The 17,184-nt window shown below is 29.2% G+C and overlaps 2 protein-coding genes across 2 annotated transcripts; both read left to right on the top strand.

Annotated features, from left to right (window-relative positions):
- The first annotated feature begins 249 nt into the window (after positions 1-249).
- On the top strand, positions 250-3,469 carry LOC114179846 (histone deacetylase 6). The gene is made up of 6 exons (XM_028066325.2): positions 250-1,049; positions 1,573-2,013; positions 2,104-2,246; positions 2,699-2,789; positions 2,865-2,986; positions 3,216-3,469. The coding sequence occupies exons 1-6, from the start codon at positions 480-482 to the stop codon at positions 3,274-3,276; spliced, it is 1,428 nt and encodes a 475-aa protein (XP_027922126.1). The 5' UTR covers positions 250-479; the 3' UTR covers positions 3,277-3,469.
- A 7,109-nt stretch (positions 3,470-10,578) lies between these two features.
- Positions 10,579-11,718, top strand: LOC114177044 (S-adenosyl-L-methionine-dependent methyltransferases superfamily protein). Its single transcript, XM_028062271.2, has one exon. It carries the CDS (start codon positions 10,657-10,659, stop codon positions 11,623-11,625), a length of 969 nt encoding a protein of 322 aa, XP_027918072.1. The 5' UTR covers positions 10,579-10,656; the 3' UTR covers positions 11,626-11,718.
- The last annotated feature ends 5,466 nt before the right edge of the window (positions 11,719-17,184 follow it).

The following is a 17,184-nucleotide window of genomic DNA, read 5'->3' on the forward strand; positions in this document are numbered from 1 at the left end:
AATAAATGATAATAAAATAAAGTTAAATAGTTCATAGTGGTCTTATATTTCAACTAGCTTTATCTTTTAACTTTTGTAATTAAAAATAAAATACGTTTGTTGTTGTGTATATTTCAATCCTTAGGAGTTAAATATATATATATATATATATATATATATATATATATATATATATTAAAAAAAAAGAATTAAACCTAAAAATGTGTATAGGAAAGGAAACAGGGGATGGTGTGGAAAGGCGAGAAAGGAAACGTCCTGAATAATAAATTGAATGAATGGATGCATCAAAGAAAGTCTGGTAGCAAATAAATAACCCTTCCCCTCTTCCCCTCTTCCCCTCCCACTACAAATACATACACATTCAATAACTAAAACAGAGCAAAGAGGGTTTGGGTATTGGATCTCTTAGGGTACTCTACAAATTACAATACTAATTTATTATTATTCAGAGGGAAAAACAGAAATCTGCATCGCATCGAATGGGAATGATGGAAGAGGAGAGTAGCAACAGCAACATAGAAGGTGGAGCTTCGCTGCCATCGTCAGGTTCAGACGCCAAGAAGCGAAGAGTTACGTACTTTTACGAACCAACTATCGGCGATTACTACTACGGCCAGGGCCACCCAATGAAGCCGCACCGCATCCGCATGGCGCACAACCTTATCGTCCACTACTCCCTCCACCGCCGCATGGAGATTAACCGCCCTTTCCCAGCATCACCCAACGACATTCGCCGCTTTCACTCAGATGACTACGTCCACTTCCTCTCTTCCGTCTCTCCCGAGACCCTCGCCGACACCACCTTCTCGCGTCAACTCAAGCGCTTCAACGTCGGCGAGGACTGCCCTGTCTTCGATGGCCTCTTCGACTTCTGTCAGGCTTCCGCTGGCGGCTCCATCGGCGCCGCCGTCAAACTCAACCGCGGCGACGCCGACATCGCCATCAATTGGGCCGGCGGTCTCCACCACGCTAAGAAATCCGAAGCCTCTGGATTCTGTTACGTCAACGACATTGTTCTCGGTATCCTCGAGCTTCTTAAAGTTCACAGGGTAATTCCCTCTTTTTTCCTATTGCCTCTACCTAACTTTTTCTGCCTTTGTTTTTGTGGGAATGTTTGCTCATTTCAGTAGTTTATACAATTTTAGTGTGTGTGCTTTGACACTCCCCGAACATGTTTCTGTTTTTGATTTCACATAGTTCGAATCGTGTAAAATTTGACTCCATTCCCATTCCAATCAAACAGTAGTCACTATTTTCATTGTGTTTTTGATTCCGCAGCTACCATGACAATTCAGTACCAGCAGTGCTTAGTAAAAGAAATCAGATGGAGTAATTTATTGTTGAGCTGTATTCTCATGATTTTTTTTGGACATGTGAAGAATTAAGATTGGATTGTTTTTCTTGTTTCACAATTTTGTAGTTTTTCAATGTAAATCAAATTTATGTTTGTTCTTGTGCAGAAACTCTATTGCTTGTGATATGAGTTGTTGATTGAGTTTCTTGTTTATATCCACATGCTTTCTTCCTTTGCTGAATTTACTTTCTCGTTGTCTGTTTTATGATACTTGGCAGCGAGTTCTGTATGTTGACATTGATGTTCACCATGGTGATGGGGTCGAGGAGGCCTTTTACACCACTGATAGAGTGATGACAGTCTCTTTTCACAAGTTTGGTGACTTTTTCCCTGGCACAGGGCATATCAAAGACATTGGGGTGGGCTCGGGAAAGAACTATGCTGTCAATGTCCCATTAAACGACGGAATGGATGATGAGAATTTTCGTGGTCTGTTTCGAACTGTCATTCATAAAGTCATGGAGGTTTATCAACCTGAGGCAGTTGTTCTTCAATGTGGAGCTGATTCATTGTCTGGTGACAGGTTGGGTTGCTTCAACTTGTCTGTCAAAGGTCACGCAGATTGCCTTCGATTCCTTAGATCTTTCAATGTTCCTTTAATGGTTTTGGGTGGTGGTGGATATACAATTCGGAATGTTGCCCGCTGTTGGTGTTATGAGGTCCGTTTCTTTCTCTTTTTAGGCCAGATCATAATGTGACTTGGACTGCTTTAATTTACTTATTGATTACTTGTTTTTTCTTTGTTTTAGACAGCAGTGGCAGTAGGAGTGGAGCCTGACAATAAGTTGCCTTATAATGAATATTATGAATATTTTGGTCCAGATTATACTCTCTATGTCGATCCAAGCAACATGGAGAACCTAAACACACCCAAGGATATGGAAAAAATAAGGTGTTTTTTATACTGATAATTTCATCTTGGTTGAATTGAAGTTGATATTTCTCATTTCTCATTTCAAATTTTATTTCTTTTAATTATGGGGAAAAATAATGGTCATAAATTGTTAAGAATGTAACTTTAATGCATTGAATTTAATCCATGTCATATCGCATCATTTCTATAAGAGATTATGTTTTCAGTAACTTACAATTAGTTGCGTAGACAAGCTATACCTTATACCTGAATTTTTATTTTCATATTGGTTGTGAAGATACAATATTTTGATAGGGTTTTAGGGTTTTATGGAATTTGTGCCTCTTTGTGTGGCAGAAGACAGTAGGCCCAGGACCGAACCTTAGTCAGAATTTACACTTCCCTTTTCTCTCGTATAAAATATTCAGAGATTTCCTAACATTTCCTGGATTAAGCACTGACTGACATGTTTTTTTTCCATTAAATTCAAGGATCACACTGCTAGAACAGATTTCCCGACTTCCCCATGCTCCCAGTGTACCTTTTCAGACAACACCACCTACCTTAGAAATTCCAGAAGAGGTCAGTACTTAATAACTGTTAACAGTTTTTGTCTCTCTGCCATTCTCTTGTTGTTTGATTTTATTTTATATTCAGGCGGAAGAAGACATGGATAGAAGACCAAAACTTCGCAAATGGGATGGTGAAGATTATGATTCTGACCCTGATGAAGGTGAAAAAGCTAATTCCAAGTTCTCAAGTGTCACTGCCCATATGAGGTAACAATCATTGGTTGAAGCTGAATGCAAATCCATTTAGTTTACAAGTCCCCCTTTCAGTTGATAATTTCTGGTTGTCTTTGAAAACCGTTACCTTTCTGACCCGGTGTAGCCTAATAAATATTCTAGAGTCGGCCTCAATGGAAGTTTTGTCTAGATTGAATGGAGCTCAGTATATTATGCTATTACACGAGTTAAGAAATGAATTTAATACTCTCTTTTTTTGCAGGGATATTGCAGATGACATGGAAGAAGAGAAGCCAGGAGTGCATTCATCGTCTTGTTGTTGATAGAACAGAGCAAGTTCTTGCACAGCATATTTTATTGTAATCTTTATGGGGGAGATCACATGACTAAATAGTACACAAACAACTCGTGAAAATGCAAATATAATCAACACATTGTGCAAATGTAACATAGTGTAAAACATTGTGTTGGTCTCCAACTTAAACTATTTTTTGTTCATTCACGTCATTTCTTTTATTTTGGCATCTGGCTCATACTTATTTCGTTCCAGTCTCCCATAATAGTATATTTAATTGATTTTGATCATTGCCATTTGTGGACATTTTCCTTTGTTCACATGGAGACATCATTTTGGATGCATGCAAAAGTTATCGCTTCAATTTTGACTATTGTATCGTTTGATGGGAATATTAAAGAAAGTGAGAAAGATACCATAATGTTGTGTTCTTGTTATTACTTTTCTTTTTGAAAAGATTTTAGGTATAATCTATGTAAATGGAAGAATTAAAAGATGAAGATTGAGCACCCTTCAATAAGCAAAACAATAAAAAATATTAGCTGAGGTTCGAAGTATTCTTTCCACTCCAAAATAATAGTAGTTATCAGTTTTTTGTTTTTTTTTTTCAGAATAATAATGTTTCAAGACTACATTTTGGCAAGGGAGTAAAATTATCCCAAAATAGTAGTACTTTTTGTTCTTTTTTTTATGTCTTCATGATAATAGTTTTGTAAGGCTTTTTTTGGAAAGGGTTAATATTTACAATCGGGGAATGCGTATATTTTGTTCGAATATGGTATACTCAAACTGCAATTAATAAAATGTATATGACCAGTACTGCAATTGTTCTTTAACAGCAAGTGTAGTACTTTTAATTCCGAGCCTTGGGATTACACAAATTTTGAAAAAAAGAAAAGAAAAGAAGAAAATCATGTTTTGGTTTACCTGCTGAGGGAGGGGAATTGCATTGGTCATTATTTGGTACTTTGAAATGTGAATGTCGTAAAAGGAACACGAATTTGGGTACAAGAAAATATGGTACGGTTTTGATTTAATTATTTCTTATTTTTCAAATTCGAGAAAAAGTACTTGGGACTTTTTCTTTGTACCCTTATTTTTTTTTAACTTTATACTTTGTCCATAAGTTAAAAAAGTAATTACATTTATTCTCTCTGATCAATCTATTCCAAGGCTTTTTTTTTTCTTTTACGAATGTGGACATCTGATATTTTGATATGTTATACGATATTCGGTAATTAATTTTTTTTTTCTTTAAGTTTTTGGCTGTTAGAGATGTTGACAGCCGATTTTCTTTTCATTTATAAATGTCGATATCTAGTATTTAGTTTTATTTGATAGATATCTCCATCCATATTTTATTTATTATTTTCTCATTACAAACACCCGGTATTATATATATTTTTATTTACAAATATCAACATATATAAAAATATATTAAAAAAATTAAATCCTCACATCTCTTAATATATATTACCTTTATTTTTATTTTTATATTAAATATATATATATATATATATATATATATATATATATATATATATAAAAGTTTATATATATTTGCTTACTTTTTTTATATGTAATATATTAAAAATAAATAATTTTAAAATAAACTAAATTAAAAAAATTAATCTTTTAATAAAAGAAATATATATATATATATATATATATATATATATATAATTTTATTCAAATAAAATACATTTACTTTATATTAATTTATTAAATTTAAAAAAATTATTATGTTAACATCTATTAATAATTATTACTTTTAATTGAAAAAAAACATTTTTTAAATATATTAACGGGATATCCAACATTCCTCGAATTGTATTAAATTTTTTAATTATTAAATTGTTGAATAATTTTTTAAAATTTTTATTTAGTTGAAATTTAAACAATTAAAATACATTTTATTTTATGTTATTTTAAATAAACATTTAATAAATAATTATGTTAAATAAATTATTTCTTAAATTTAAATTGAAAAATTCATTTTATTATAATTTAATAAATATTTATTGGATATCGACATTTTTAAATAAAAAAAAATATCAAATCTCGACATTTGTAAAGTAAAAGAAAATAAAGTTTCGGATGTTAGACATTTATAAAACAAACTTAAACACTAGGTGTCGATATTCATAGATAAAAAAGAAAAAAAAAACATAACACCGCATGTTGGTAATCATAACGAACAAAAAAATTAAAATAAAATAAAACAAAGCACCGGACGTCGAGATCTGTTTGAGAAAAAAATGGGAGTCAGTCAGTTAGAAAAACAAAAATTATAGTTACTTTCGATTGAGAGACAAAGTGAGAATATAGAAAATTTTCGGGAGTGCAGAGGAAGTATTTGGAGTTGCAGGAAGAAGCCCCAAAATACTTTCACTGAATGTTGGTGTATTCTGACCTGCCCGTGTTAAGTGTGATCCACCAGTGTTTCATGATAGTGAAAGGTTATATGGTACATAAAAACCCAATCCTTAACTTGTGAAAGGTTATATGTTACATGAAAACCTAACCCTTAACTTGAATTAGGAAGTAGGAAGCTGAAATTGAGAGTAAACATTGAGAAAATATTATTTAAAATTATTATAATTAAGGAAAAGATAGTAAAAATTGAACAAAAATAATAAAAAATTATAAATATGAAAAGAATATAATAATTTGATAATTTAAATAACTATCAAAGTTTTCTTGTATTACAAATTAAATGTAATTAAAATTGAACTAATATTTAAATATTTATCATCCACTGCTACTTAAAATACTTTCCACATTAGCATTCCTTTACAAAAATTAATCTTACATTATATGACACCTAGAAGAGTCCTTAATTTTATAAAATAAGATCATATACGGTTTTTTTTTAAATCTAAATTAAAATAAAAATAACTTTTAAAGTAAAATGAAAAGAATTTTTTATAATAAAATATTAATACAAATAAAAATAACTTTCCTAAAATAAAGTGTGGATCCAATTAACAAAATTTATCCTTTCAAATCTTAGCATTTTATCTAAAACTAACTTTCAATTTACCTGCAAATCCGTGCTAATTCATTAGTGTATACGGTAAAAACACCGAAATATACAAAGGTTAAGCGATCAAGTAAATTATTTATAACCTTGATGGTTACACTGCATTTTAGTTTGCAGTTTTGCTCATCAAAATTAATTAGGAATGTTTTACAAAAATATCATTTTCTATTCTGAATAATGATATTTTAATTTAATTTTTTTACTCATTTTTAATCTATCCCTTCACTTATTTTTAAATTATTTATTTTAATTTTTTTAATAATGTAACATAATGATCTAAAAATAATTAAAATAAAGATTAAAAATGAGTTAAAATATTATTCTTTTTTATGGTGATAATGATTAAGTTGAGTAATTTAGTAACAATGAACTACCTTATTAAGTACTCAACATTTTATGTTGTGTTCGTTTGAGGTATAGTGGCAAAGCGAAGATGGATTGTGAAGTTAATTCTATGTTCGCTCAGTAGATTTTAAGAGAAATACATAGGGGTAATTAGCGGGATGGAGCATAATTGTAATCTCCCCACTTATGCGCTAATTTGAGTGGATTCACCGGCTTAATGACAATTTTACTCATTCATGGTGTGAGGGACCTGAACGCGGAGAGCTGAATGTGCTAAATAAGGGATCCGATCCCACAAGGGATCTATGTTAAGAGAGAAAGTGAGAGATCTGATCCCCATTCGAATGGATCAGATCTAGGGCTTGAGGGATTCGATCTCATTGGAAGTGACTTGTTGAGGAATTCAATCCCATTTTGAATGAATTTGATCTGGGGTAGAGGATTCGATCTCATATCATGGAATAGATCTGTTGGTTGTTAAAATTGAGAGGATTCCATCCACATGCTTGGTTTCTGAACACTAGTTTTTTTTTTTTTTATTTTACTAATACAAATATCAATATATACTACTTATTAAATTTTGGGTAAAATGGTAATCTCATCTATACTTGTATTAAAACATATTTTTTAATAAATCACATCAATCAAATCTTTTACAAATTTTCACAAAAATTACTTCTAAATTTACTCATAATTACTTCTAAATTTTTTAAAAAAATAACATATAATTCACTTTTAAATTCACTTAAATCTATCTACTCACTTTGTCTCAAATACTCTCCCTCAAGTAAACATAATGTTAATAAAATCTCTCGTAGTCTCAGTACAAAAGAAAAGAAAAATAAATTGTTTCCACATCTCATAAATAGAAAAGAAATAAAATCTCCTAGGAAACTAAAAGAAGATTTCAAGCCATATTTGGATTTTTTTTCTCTCTTCCAAAAAAAAAAGTGTAATTACGTTAGATAAAAAATAAAAAAAATGGACACTTTCACGTGATTGTAAATGCATTATACATCCATCATATGACAATCATTTATTGGTTTGTTCAACAAATTTTAATAAACAACTATTTTTGATAAATGAAAACCTTAAAATTTTATTATTTTATTATTGTAACTTCCATAAAAAAATAAAAAAATTATTCCATTTAATAATTTTGTCAATTATATCAAATAAAATGTTTGTTAAAAAATTATTTTATTATTTATTTTTCGGATTACAAGAGATTGGTTAAATTTCTGTAATGTTTTTGTTAAATTAATATAATTGATGTTAAATTCATGTATGAATTAAAATATCAATTCTAATACATTTAAATACTACTTAACATGAAAAATCAATTATAAATATGTTTGTATATGTGAACTGGACCTAATTTATTAAATAGATTAAAATAATTGATTAAATAATAATTCAAAATTTTGATTAAGTACAAATTATCAAACAAGTTAGAACTCTAAAATAATAAATAAACATGAAGAAAAGACATAATATTCTATTTCGTTTTCAAATTCTTAACATTTTGATTAGATCTGTACAATATTTTAATTAAACTAATATAATTATTAATTAAATTCATCTTTAAACCAATATACTAATTATAACATATATACAATAATTTAAGTAAACAATGTCAGGTTAGTGAATGAGATCTTGGTATTCGAAGACTGTTGTATCATTTATTCACTATATTTTGATAGCATTTGAGAAGATTAATTTCACTTTCTTTTTTCTTATATATGATAGTAACTTCATGGATGTTTATGTTGTAAGATGGAACAGTTTGGCAGAGGAAGAATGTGCTGACCTAAATTTTATTATTATTTATAATATATTTATAAATTTTTGTCACATAATTCTATAATATACATAAATATTGACATATACATATATTTATATATTTTATAATATTGTATGCATCTTATATTTATATCATTTGATACATATTATATTTTTTACACCAAAAGAGAAATAAGTATTATTTATTTATTGTTCCCCTTCATGTACTAGCCTTCAAACATTTGAAGGAGATAGATTATGGATAAGATTCACTTGGACTATTGGAGATAAATAAAAAATAACTCCAATTTTGTTCTTCGATAATAATAAGTGTATTTAGTGCAGAGAAGAATGTGATAGTAAAATTTCTTGTTCCGTGAACTATCTCAGAGTTATTCATTGCATTTGTTTGTCATGCATTCTCCGAGAAAACCGCCACAATGTCGATTAAGAAGAGGTCGGATATGGATATATTAGGAGTAGTCATCTGTGATGAAATTATAAGATTTTGTGTTATTTTTACACAATCACAAAATAGGAAAGTGAGACAAATATCACATAAATTATAACATATCTCAATAAAATAAAATAAATGAAATGAAAACTCTTTCAAGTCCATAAAACTTGAATTTTTATCATAATTTATAAAGATTTTTATTAATTTTGTAGTCACTAGACAAGATAAATGAGGTTAGAAACACTTCACTTAAGACAAATATAGAAATAAAAATAATTATGAATAGATAAGAATATAATAAAAGTAAAAGAATAAAGTGATAAATGTCTTATCCCCTTATCTTAATTATTGTAAAAATTCATCAAAGTTATATAAAGACTTTGGTGATATATCTCTCAACTTTGTGTTATGGGTTTTCATCTTGTTACTTACGAGTTATCCTTCAAAAATATTTTGTTTTCTTCTTATACCACAATAATTTTTTTTATGTAATTAGGTGTTATGTACCCTTACGTTATATTATGTTATAAATATTATAACTTATTTTATTATTTAAAGTATATTATTTTGTAATTTTTATTATAATTATTTTAATTTTAATTATTTAACTATTTTTTTTATCTTTTGAACATTTATAATTTTTATATTTATATATTTATAATTTATAATTTTGTAATATTATAAATTTTAGATGTTATCGTATTGAAAAAATTGAGTTTAGATTTTTTACTGATTTTTTTATATTGTTTTTTTTGCTAATATACTAATGATCATTAATTTTAAAATTTTAAAATATATTAAAATTGTCTTTAAATTTAGGGGTGACAAAACGGATTGGTCCAACGGCCCAGCTCGTCAGCCCGTGTTAAAAGGAACAAGTTGTATTGAAGATTTCAACCCATCGGTTTGTTCTGGCCCGTCCCATCCAACCCGTCAACTTGACATGTCAAATATATATTTTAAATGTATAAATATATAATAAGATTGTAATTTAAATCATTAACACCTACAAATTAAGTTTAAATTATTAGTTATAATTGAATAATTTAATATGTAAATTTAATAATTATTTTTAACTTGTCTAATTAAAAACATTAACTAATCAATTAAAAGTTTAAGGAATATTTTATTTGATTAAATATGACTTTAATAATAATTTATATGTATATATAAACAAATTTAAAAAAATTGAAAAATTTGAAAACAAATTAAAAAACTTAAAAAAAAAAGAAAAAAAATTAGACGGATCAGCCTGACTTGACCTGTTAGCCCATTCTATACGGGACAAGTTGTAATTATTAACCCGTGTTTTGTTTGACGGGCCAGCCCGACCCAACCCGTTTTTGACAGACCACATACAGATCGGGTCAAAACGGGCTAGATCGATCTGTTTTGCCACCCGTATTTAAATTACTAAAAGAATGTGTTTTTAATGGTCATGTACAACACAAAAAGATTCGGTAGATAAATCGGAGTTGAAAAAATTTGTGGTATAAATTTTGATACGTTATAATTAAGAAATAGAAAATGATTTTTTACCAACTAAATTTCGATAATTTTTTCTTATAACTTGATGTGTCATTTGTTAAGTGTGGTATTTTATTTTCTCATTTTTTATATATTTCTAAATAAATTAAAAGTTAACATTTCAAATAGTAAAAAGAAATTGTCAAATTTAGTTTTCAATATATCGTATCATTGTCCATTAAGAAATAAAATGTTGTGAGCAGTTATGAAATTTTGCAATCCATGGTACATACAGAGTGGGCTCGAAGGCAAGGATGAGGACGGTGATTTCTACCGCGCAAACCCAACCACAAATGTTCCTCCGCAATTCAGCTCCGCTCCAGGTCCGCCACATCCCAGCCAGAATCTCTCTCGTTCTCAAACCCCCCTCTACTTCTTCATTGGTGGCCAAAAGCCAGCAGCAACACCAGAAAACCCAAGATGACGGCATTCCCGCGGAGGAGGTGAAAATCCTGGTCAAGTTCAAGTCCCGCCATAACTACATCCGCGTTCTAGAAGTTTCTAGAAAGGCAGAGCACCCCCTCTCTGGCTCCAGGCTTCTTCTCCTCGACGGCCCCGGAAACATCCACAGCATATCCTTCCTATTCACGTCCCTCACCAAAACCTATTTCGACGTCTTCGCTACGCTCCCTCCAATCCTGCCCTCCGGCCCCATCGCCCTCCTCGGCTTCGGTGCCGGCACCGCCGCCCGCCTCCTCCTCGACCACTATCCCAACGCCGTCCTCCACGGCTGGGAGCTCGATCCCGCCGTCATCCAGGTGGCGCGCGAGTACTTCAATCTCGGGAAGCTCGAGAGGGAGAACCAGCAGCGCCTTTTCATCTACATCGGGAACGCGCTCAACGCCACCGTGCCTAACGGCTTCTCCGGGATCATCGTGGATTTGTTCTCCAAGGGATGCTTGATCCCCGAGCTCCAGGAGCCTGCCACGTGGGAGAAGCTGAGGGGCCGGTTGAGGAAGGGAGGAAGGATTATGGTGAATGTTGGAGGGAGCTGTGTGGAGCCGGAGAGTAGGCTACGAGATGGGAAGGTTGTTATGGAAGAAACTCTGATGGCGATGAAGGAGGTTTTCGGGAAGGAGCTTTTTGTTCTCAATCTTGGGAATCGCAAAGATGATAGTTCCCTTGCTCTTACCGGCGAAATGCCTCCATCCGAAGAGTGGAAGAAAAAACTTCCCGATCCCTTGAAATGTTACACTCAAATGTGGATGCCTTACCTTGTTTAGTACACCTTTGCTCACCATCTGTTTGTGTTTATTCCTCTTCCAAGTCTTTAATTTTGTTCCCTTCTCAAGTAAATAACATTTTTTTCTGCACAATGCGATCATTCTTGAAATATCTTAAAATCTATTGTGTTCATAGATTATTTTAGTTTTTATTTTTTCAAGTGATGTTATTTAGTTATAACTTTATAAAATCTTTCTTAGTTAAATTTTATTTATATGTTTAAGGATTTAGGTAAATGATGTTTTACTTTTTTAAAGCCATGGTCCTATGTACAGGTTTAGAAAAATTAGATGTTGAAGTGTTTGATAATTACAATCTTAAAAACTAATTGGAGGGTTTTGTTTGTTTTTTTTTTTTGAATTTTGTAATCTAAAGATTATATGCATATAATAAGTAAAGATATTTGTTCAAATTTCCATTTGATCTCTTGCTTTATTAGTTACTCTGTTCAAATAAACTAAGTAGGGTTTTATTAGTTATGTAACATTTGAAAAGTTATCTTTTTACATCAAGAATAATAATTATATACAAAATAAAAAAAATGTAATATTAAAAACTTCTAAAAGTTAATCATATCTACGAACATATGCATATTTTTTTGCTTAGACATAAAATGACCAATATTTATTAATAAAAATACTTAAGAGGTCGTGTGATTGATGATAACACAGATAAAGAAGATAACCCGAAAAATCATAGAGTAATATAACATGAAATAAGACATAATTTGAAAAATAACTATAGAAATAATAAATTAAAATAGCAGGAGAATCACAAATAACAAAGAAATGCAATATATGAATTTGAATGTAAAAATCTTTACTGATCTTTGTTGAGAAGTTTCCAACAGCATTATAACAAGATAGAGAAAAACACATGCTGCATAATCAATATTAACATTCATACGAGCATGTTTGGAGAATTCTTTACACTCAATTTCTGTGGATCATTTTATTACGTTATAAAAAACGTTTATTACTATTTTTATTTCTTAATTTGTATTTTATCCTATCTTAACTCTTAAGTTTGTTCAATATCTCCCTCCCAAGATCCATGGTCCATTATCCACATTCCTACATCAGCCCAAGATGATTTGCAGCCCAATCAACTACGGGTGATGAAATAGTGTCCTGACAATGGAAAGCCGGAACCTTTTGAGTTTTATACAATGTTTTTAATTTCATTTTTATTTATGTTATTTTTTCTATCAATTTTATGATTAAATATGAGAATAAAGCCATCATGAATTTGTTAGACTTTTATAGTAATCGCATTAAAATTCATATAAATGGTATGGCTAAATAACAAAACTATGTAAATACAAGTATTTTTTCAGCTTTTAATAGCTCATCCCGAGTTACATTAGGTTAAATTTTTAAACTCAATGCAAAAATTCAAGGGACTTCTTTCTCCATCTTCAACCATTTATTCAACATCCCCAAATTTTATAAAAAGTTCCAAAATAACTATTTGACATGTACACTCTATCTCACCGACATGCACTTCTCAGATTTCCAAAAAACATATTTAAGAAGCTACCGGATTTCGAAATCCAATTAAAAAAATTACTGAATTTGAAATCTATTAATTATATTTATCGGATTTCGAAATCTCATAAATCTTTAACCGGATTTGAAAATCCAATAATTGGATTTCAAAATCTATTACTATCTAAACCGGATTTAGAAAACCAGTATTACCTTAACTGGATTTCAAAATCCAGTATTTATGTATGAGGGGGTGCTAGTCAGAAAATCAAGAATCATTTATCGTATTTTGGAAAAATTTGTGGGAATAGAAGAAAAGTGGAAGGTGCAAGGAGAAACCTCCAAATCAATATGTTTTTGGAGAGGTTAAGATTAGTTTGTGTTACCCGTCGTCATTAAATTCAGTTACATTATTATTTTTCAAAAAACTTCAGCTATATTTAAGAAACTGAAATACAAATATACCTATGTTAGTTTAGATAACTAGTTTTATAGGGAAAAATTGAACCGAGTTATTAAAAATACAAATATTTCTAATCACTCTTTATTTATTGATTAGTTAAAATTTTATATTTTTCAATTGAGTTTTATACATATGTTATCCTTACTATCTTACTTAAATGTGATTTTTGTACTTAAAATAATATCGTGGTTCTTATACAATGATTAGTGACTTTTTATTTTTATTGAACATGTTTAAAGTCTTACATCTATGATAAAATGTAATTTTATAATATATAAGTGTTGAGTTAGAAATTTAACTTCTTAATGATCAGATGGAATGGAAAGGAAGGAAGAGTAAGGGAAATGAAGTTCAATATATGATAAATGAATATAATGTTGTCAAATTTGTAAGGAACAAATAAAAGCATACATATTTTTATCATAGGTAGAATTCTAAATGTGACTTCATTATAATTTTTCACTGAAATAAATCGTGGGATGTTGTTTTTAGAGTAAAATTACTCCTATTCCTACATTTGAAGTATCATAATCTATCTCCAAAAACTTTTGAGAAATTTTTAAGTACGAAGATAAATGCATAGATAAAATATTCTTTTAATTTTTGACAAGTAACCTCTTGATTTTCACCCAATAAAGAGAGCATGTTTTTTAATGATTTCATTAAAGAAAATAAGGCTATGGTGCCAAAATTTTTCAACAAAATCTTACGTAAAAGCTAACTAAACCATCTTAGTTTTTTTTTTTTCTTGTTACAATAAATTCCCGAAAGAATGTACTGTCCATGTCAAAGAAATGTGTAGTTTGATTGTTTTCAAACTTATATTCTACCTTAACTATTACTAAAAGTTACATGTTCGGTTCTATCCCATGGATACTTATTTTGGGTCCTTCAAAAATACACTAAATCCATGATGATGACTAAAACGTGATGAGGGTTTCTAAACAACGATTAATCAAATAAATAGTCTATAAATAAAACATAATGGATTAGAAATAAGAATCACCAATACTAAATACTTCCTTTATATCAAGGAACCATACGAGATTTTTTACTAGATAAAAAATAAATACTGAATTTATCTTTTTTAGATTAGTAAATTTAATTTTTGAAAAACGAAAGTTACCGTAGCAAAGTAAGATCTCAAACATTTGAGATATTTCTAATGCTTATCTATTTGAATTAAATTTTTTAGAGATTAATTTAAGTTCTTTAGTTATGTTATCATATTGTTGAAGGTCATTTTAATGACGTATAGTACTATATCAAAGGTTTTTAAGTAAGTCTTTTATGTTAAGTTAAACATCAAACTTAGTAAAGAGTATTTGTGGTTGAAAATGTTTTCTTTCAAAAGGGAGTGTACCGATATGAAAGGGACTCACTCTTAAAAAAGATTGTTGGAGTATGAAATTTGATTAGGTTCCAAATTAAATAGATATGATAAAGTTGAATATCATATAAAAATGAAAATCTATAAATTTACTATTTCAAGATTATTAAGCTCATGTCCTATAACAATTGAAATTGTCCTTACTTTTAGTAGTTGATGTGAAAGTTTCGACGATCAAAAATAAATTTTTACAATTTCTCTTTCTAAGGACCATGCATACACTAAGAGTGTGTCTGCTTCAAATGATGAATTTGAGGGAGGGTGAGTAGATGGATAAACAATGATGGATTCAGTGACGGAACTTGGAGAAAATATTTAGGGGTGCCAAATTAAATTTGTTATATATAATTTGTTTTAGTTAGAAAAAAAAGGTTTTTCATTTTTCGTCTCATTTCCTCTATTTAAAACAAACACACATAATAATGTAATTCAAAAAAATATTACTATTATTTGCTATTATATCATGATACCAAACCATGAATATTATTTTAGATAAGCTCTTTGCACCTCATCAATTTGATTTGGTGGGTATTGTCAAATTTGAAGACGCTTTTCCCAGGTCACGTTCTAATAAATTTTTAAATTCATTATATATGACTCTAGAAAGTTTAGAGATTTGATTTTCATTGTCTTGAATTCTTGGTTCTCATAAAAAGTTTAGTTAACATATATGCCTTTTTTTTTCATCTTGATCACTAACCTTCTTCTTCAAAAGAAGAATCATTTTTTTTACTCTTTATCATAATCTTTTTAATATAAATTTATCACATCTCACCTATTTAGAAAAAAGATAAAATTTATATTCAAAAATCACAATTATCACAATGCAAAATGCAAGACATAACAAAACTCATACTACTTTAATTAAATAAGCAACATAGTATAAATTCAAAACTTAAAAAAAAAAACTATAGGCAGCAAAAAACACAAAATCCCTAAATTTCATAATTAAGGGTTATAATAATTTGGAAAAAAGTATAATTAAGGTTCATACCATTTCATAAAAGAATTCCTAAAATCATAATTAAGTTTATACTAATTTGGGATAAACTTAATTTTGAGAAACATCATAAAAAAATCATAAATCTAACATATATAAATCATAATAAGATACTAACCTTGATCTGTGAGAGATCATGCGAGAATTACTTCAATCTCAATCTATGTGTTCACTAACCTCTATTTTCCAATCTATCTCATTGTATTTATTTCTCAGTTTAGTTAGTCCGATGGTATCCACTTTCGTTCAGATGTATCTGTTTGATACCCGCTTTCAAAAATGTGTCTATCTAGTCCCAACTTTTGAAAAAGTGTCTTAATCAGGTCCCTTTCAGACAAAAATTACTATAGCCGTTAACAATATTGATATTTAAAATGACTTACAAAATTAAGTGTTGATATTTATATCAAAATTTAAGACCTAATAACTTTTTGTTGAAAAGGACCTAATTGAGGCATCTTTTCAAAAGTTGAGACTTAGTTGATACCTTTTTAAAAGCGGGTATCAAACTGACACAACTAAATGAAAGTGGATACCATCCGACTAATTAAACCTTATTTCTCCTCACACACTTTCATGATAATTTACATGGTGAAAAAATCCTATAACCAAAAAAAATCCTAATCTCTTTTATAAATCAATGTTTCCATTAAATTTTTTATTTTATCTTTTATTATAATTTCCATAATATAAATTTAATATAAATAATATATAAATATAATTTAATATATATATATATATAAAATAAATTCAAAATAAAAAATGGGGGAGTAGTGGCTCCCCTATGTCAACTCATAGTTCTGCCATTGGATGGATTTGAGGATGACTTTAGTGTTTGTTTCAAGGGATCTGAGCTAATTTTGGAAAGATGAATTTGAAGAAGACCTCAAGATTCTCGTCCTCTCATTTTGAAGAGATAAGAAAGAAAGACATGGCATCACATGATCTTTGACGTTTTTGCCCATAACATATGACTGCAAAATGATTTTTTGTTAATAATAGTTTTTTGTTATTAAAGAAAATATATTTAAAATACCTATTATACTCTAATTTATTAAAAAGCTAAATATATATTTATTTTATCTTTTTTTTATGTATAACATATAATAACATGCAAAAATTAATAATTAAAATTATTTTAAAAAATTAATAATATTAGTTATTATTGTTATTAAACCCTATGGATAATTAATAATAATAATATTATTAATTATAATA

The sequence above is a fragment of the Vigna unguiculata genome, chromosome 3, assembly GCF_037176805.1.
Source record: "Vigna unguiculata cultivar grain cowpea cultivar isolate G323 ecotype 2 chromosome 3, ASM3717680v1, whole genome shotgun sequence".
NCBI classification, from domain to species: Eukaryota; Viridiplantae; Streptophyta; class Magnoliopsida; order Fabales; family Fabaceae; genus Vigna; species Vigna unguiculata.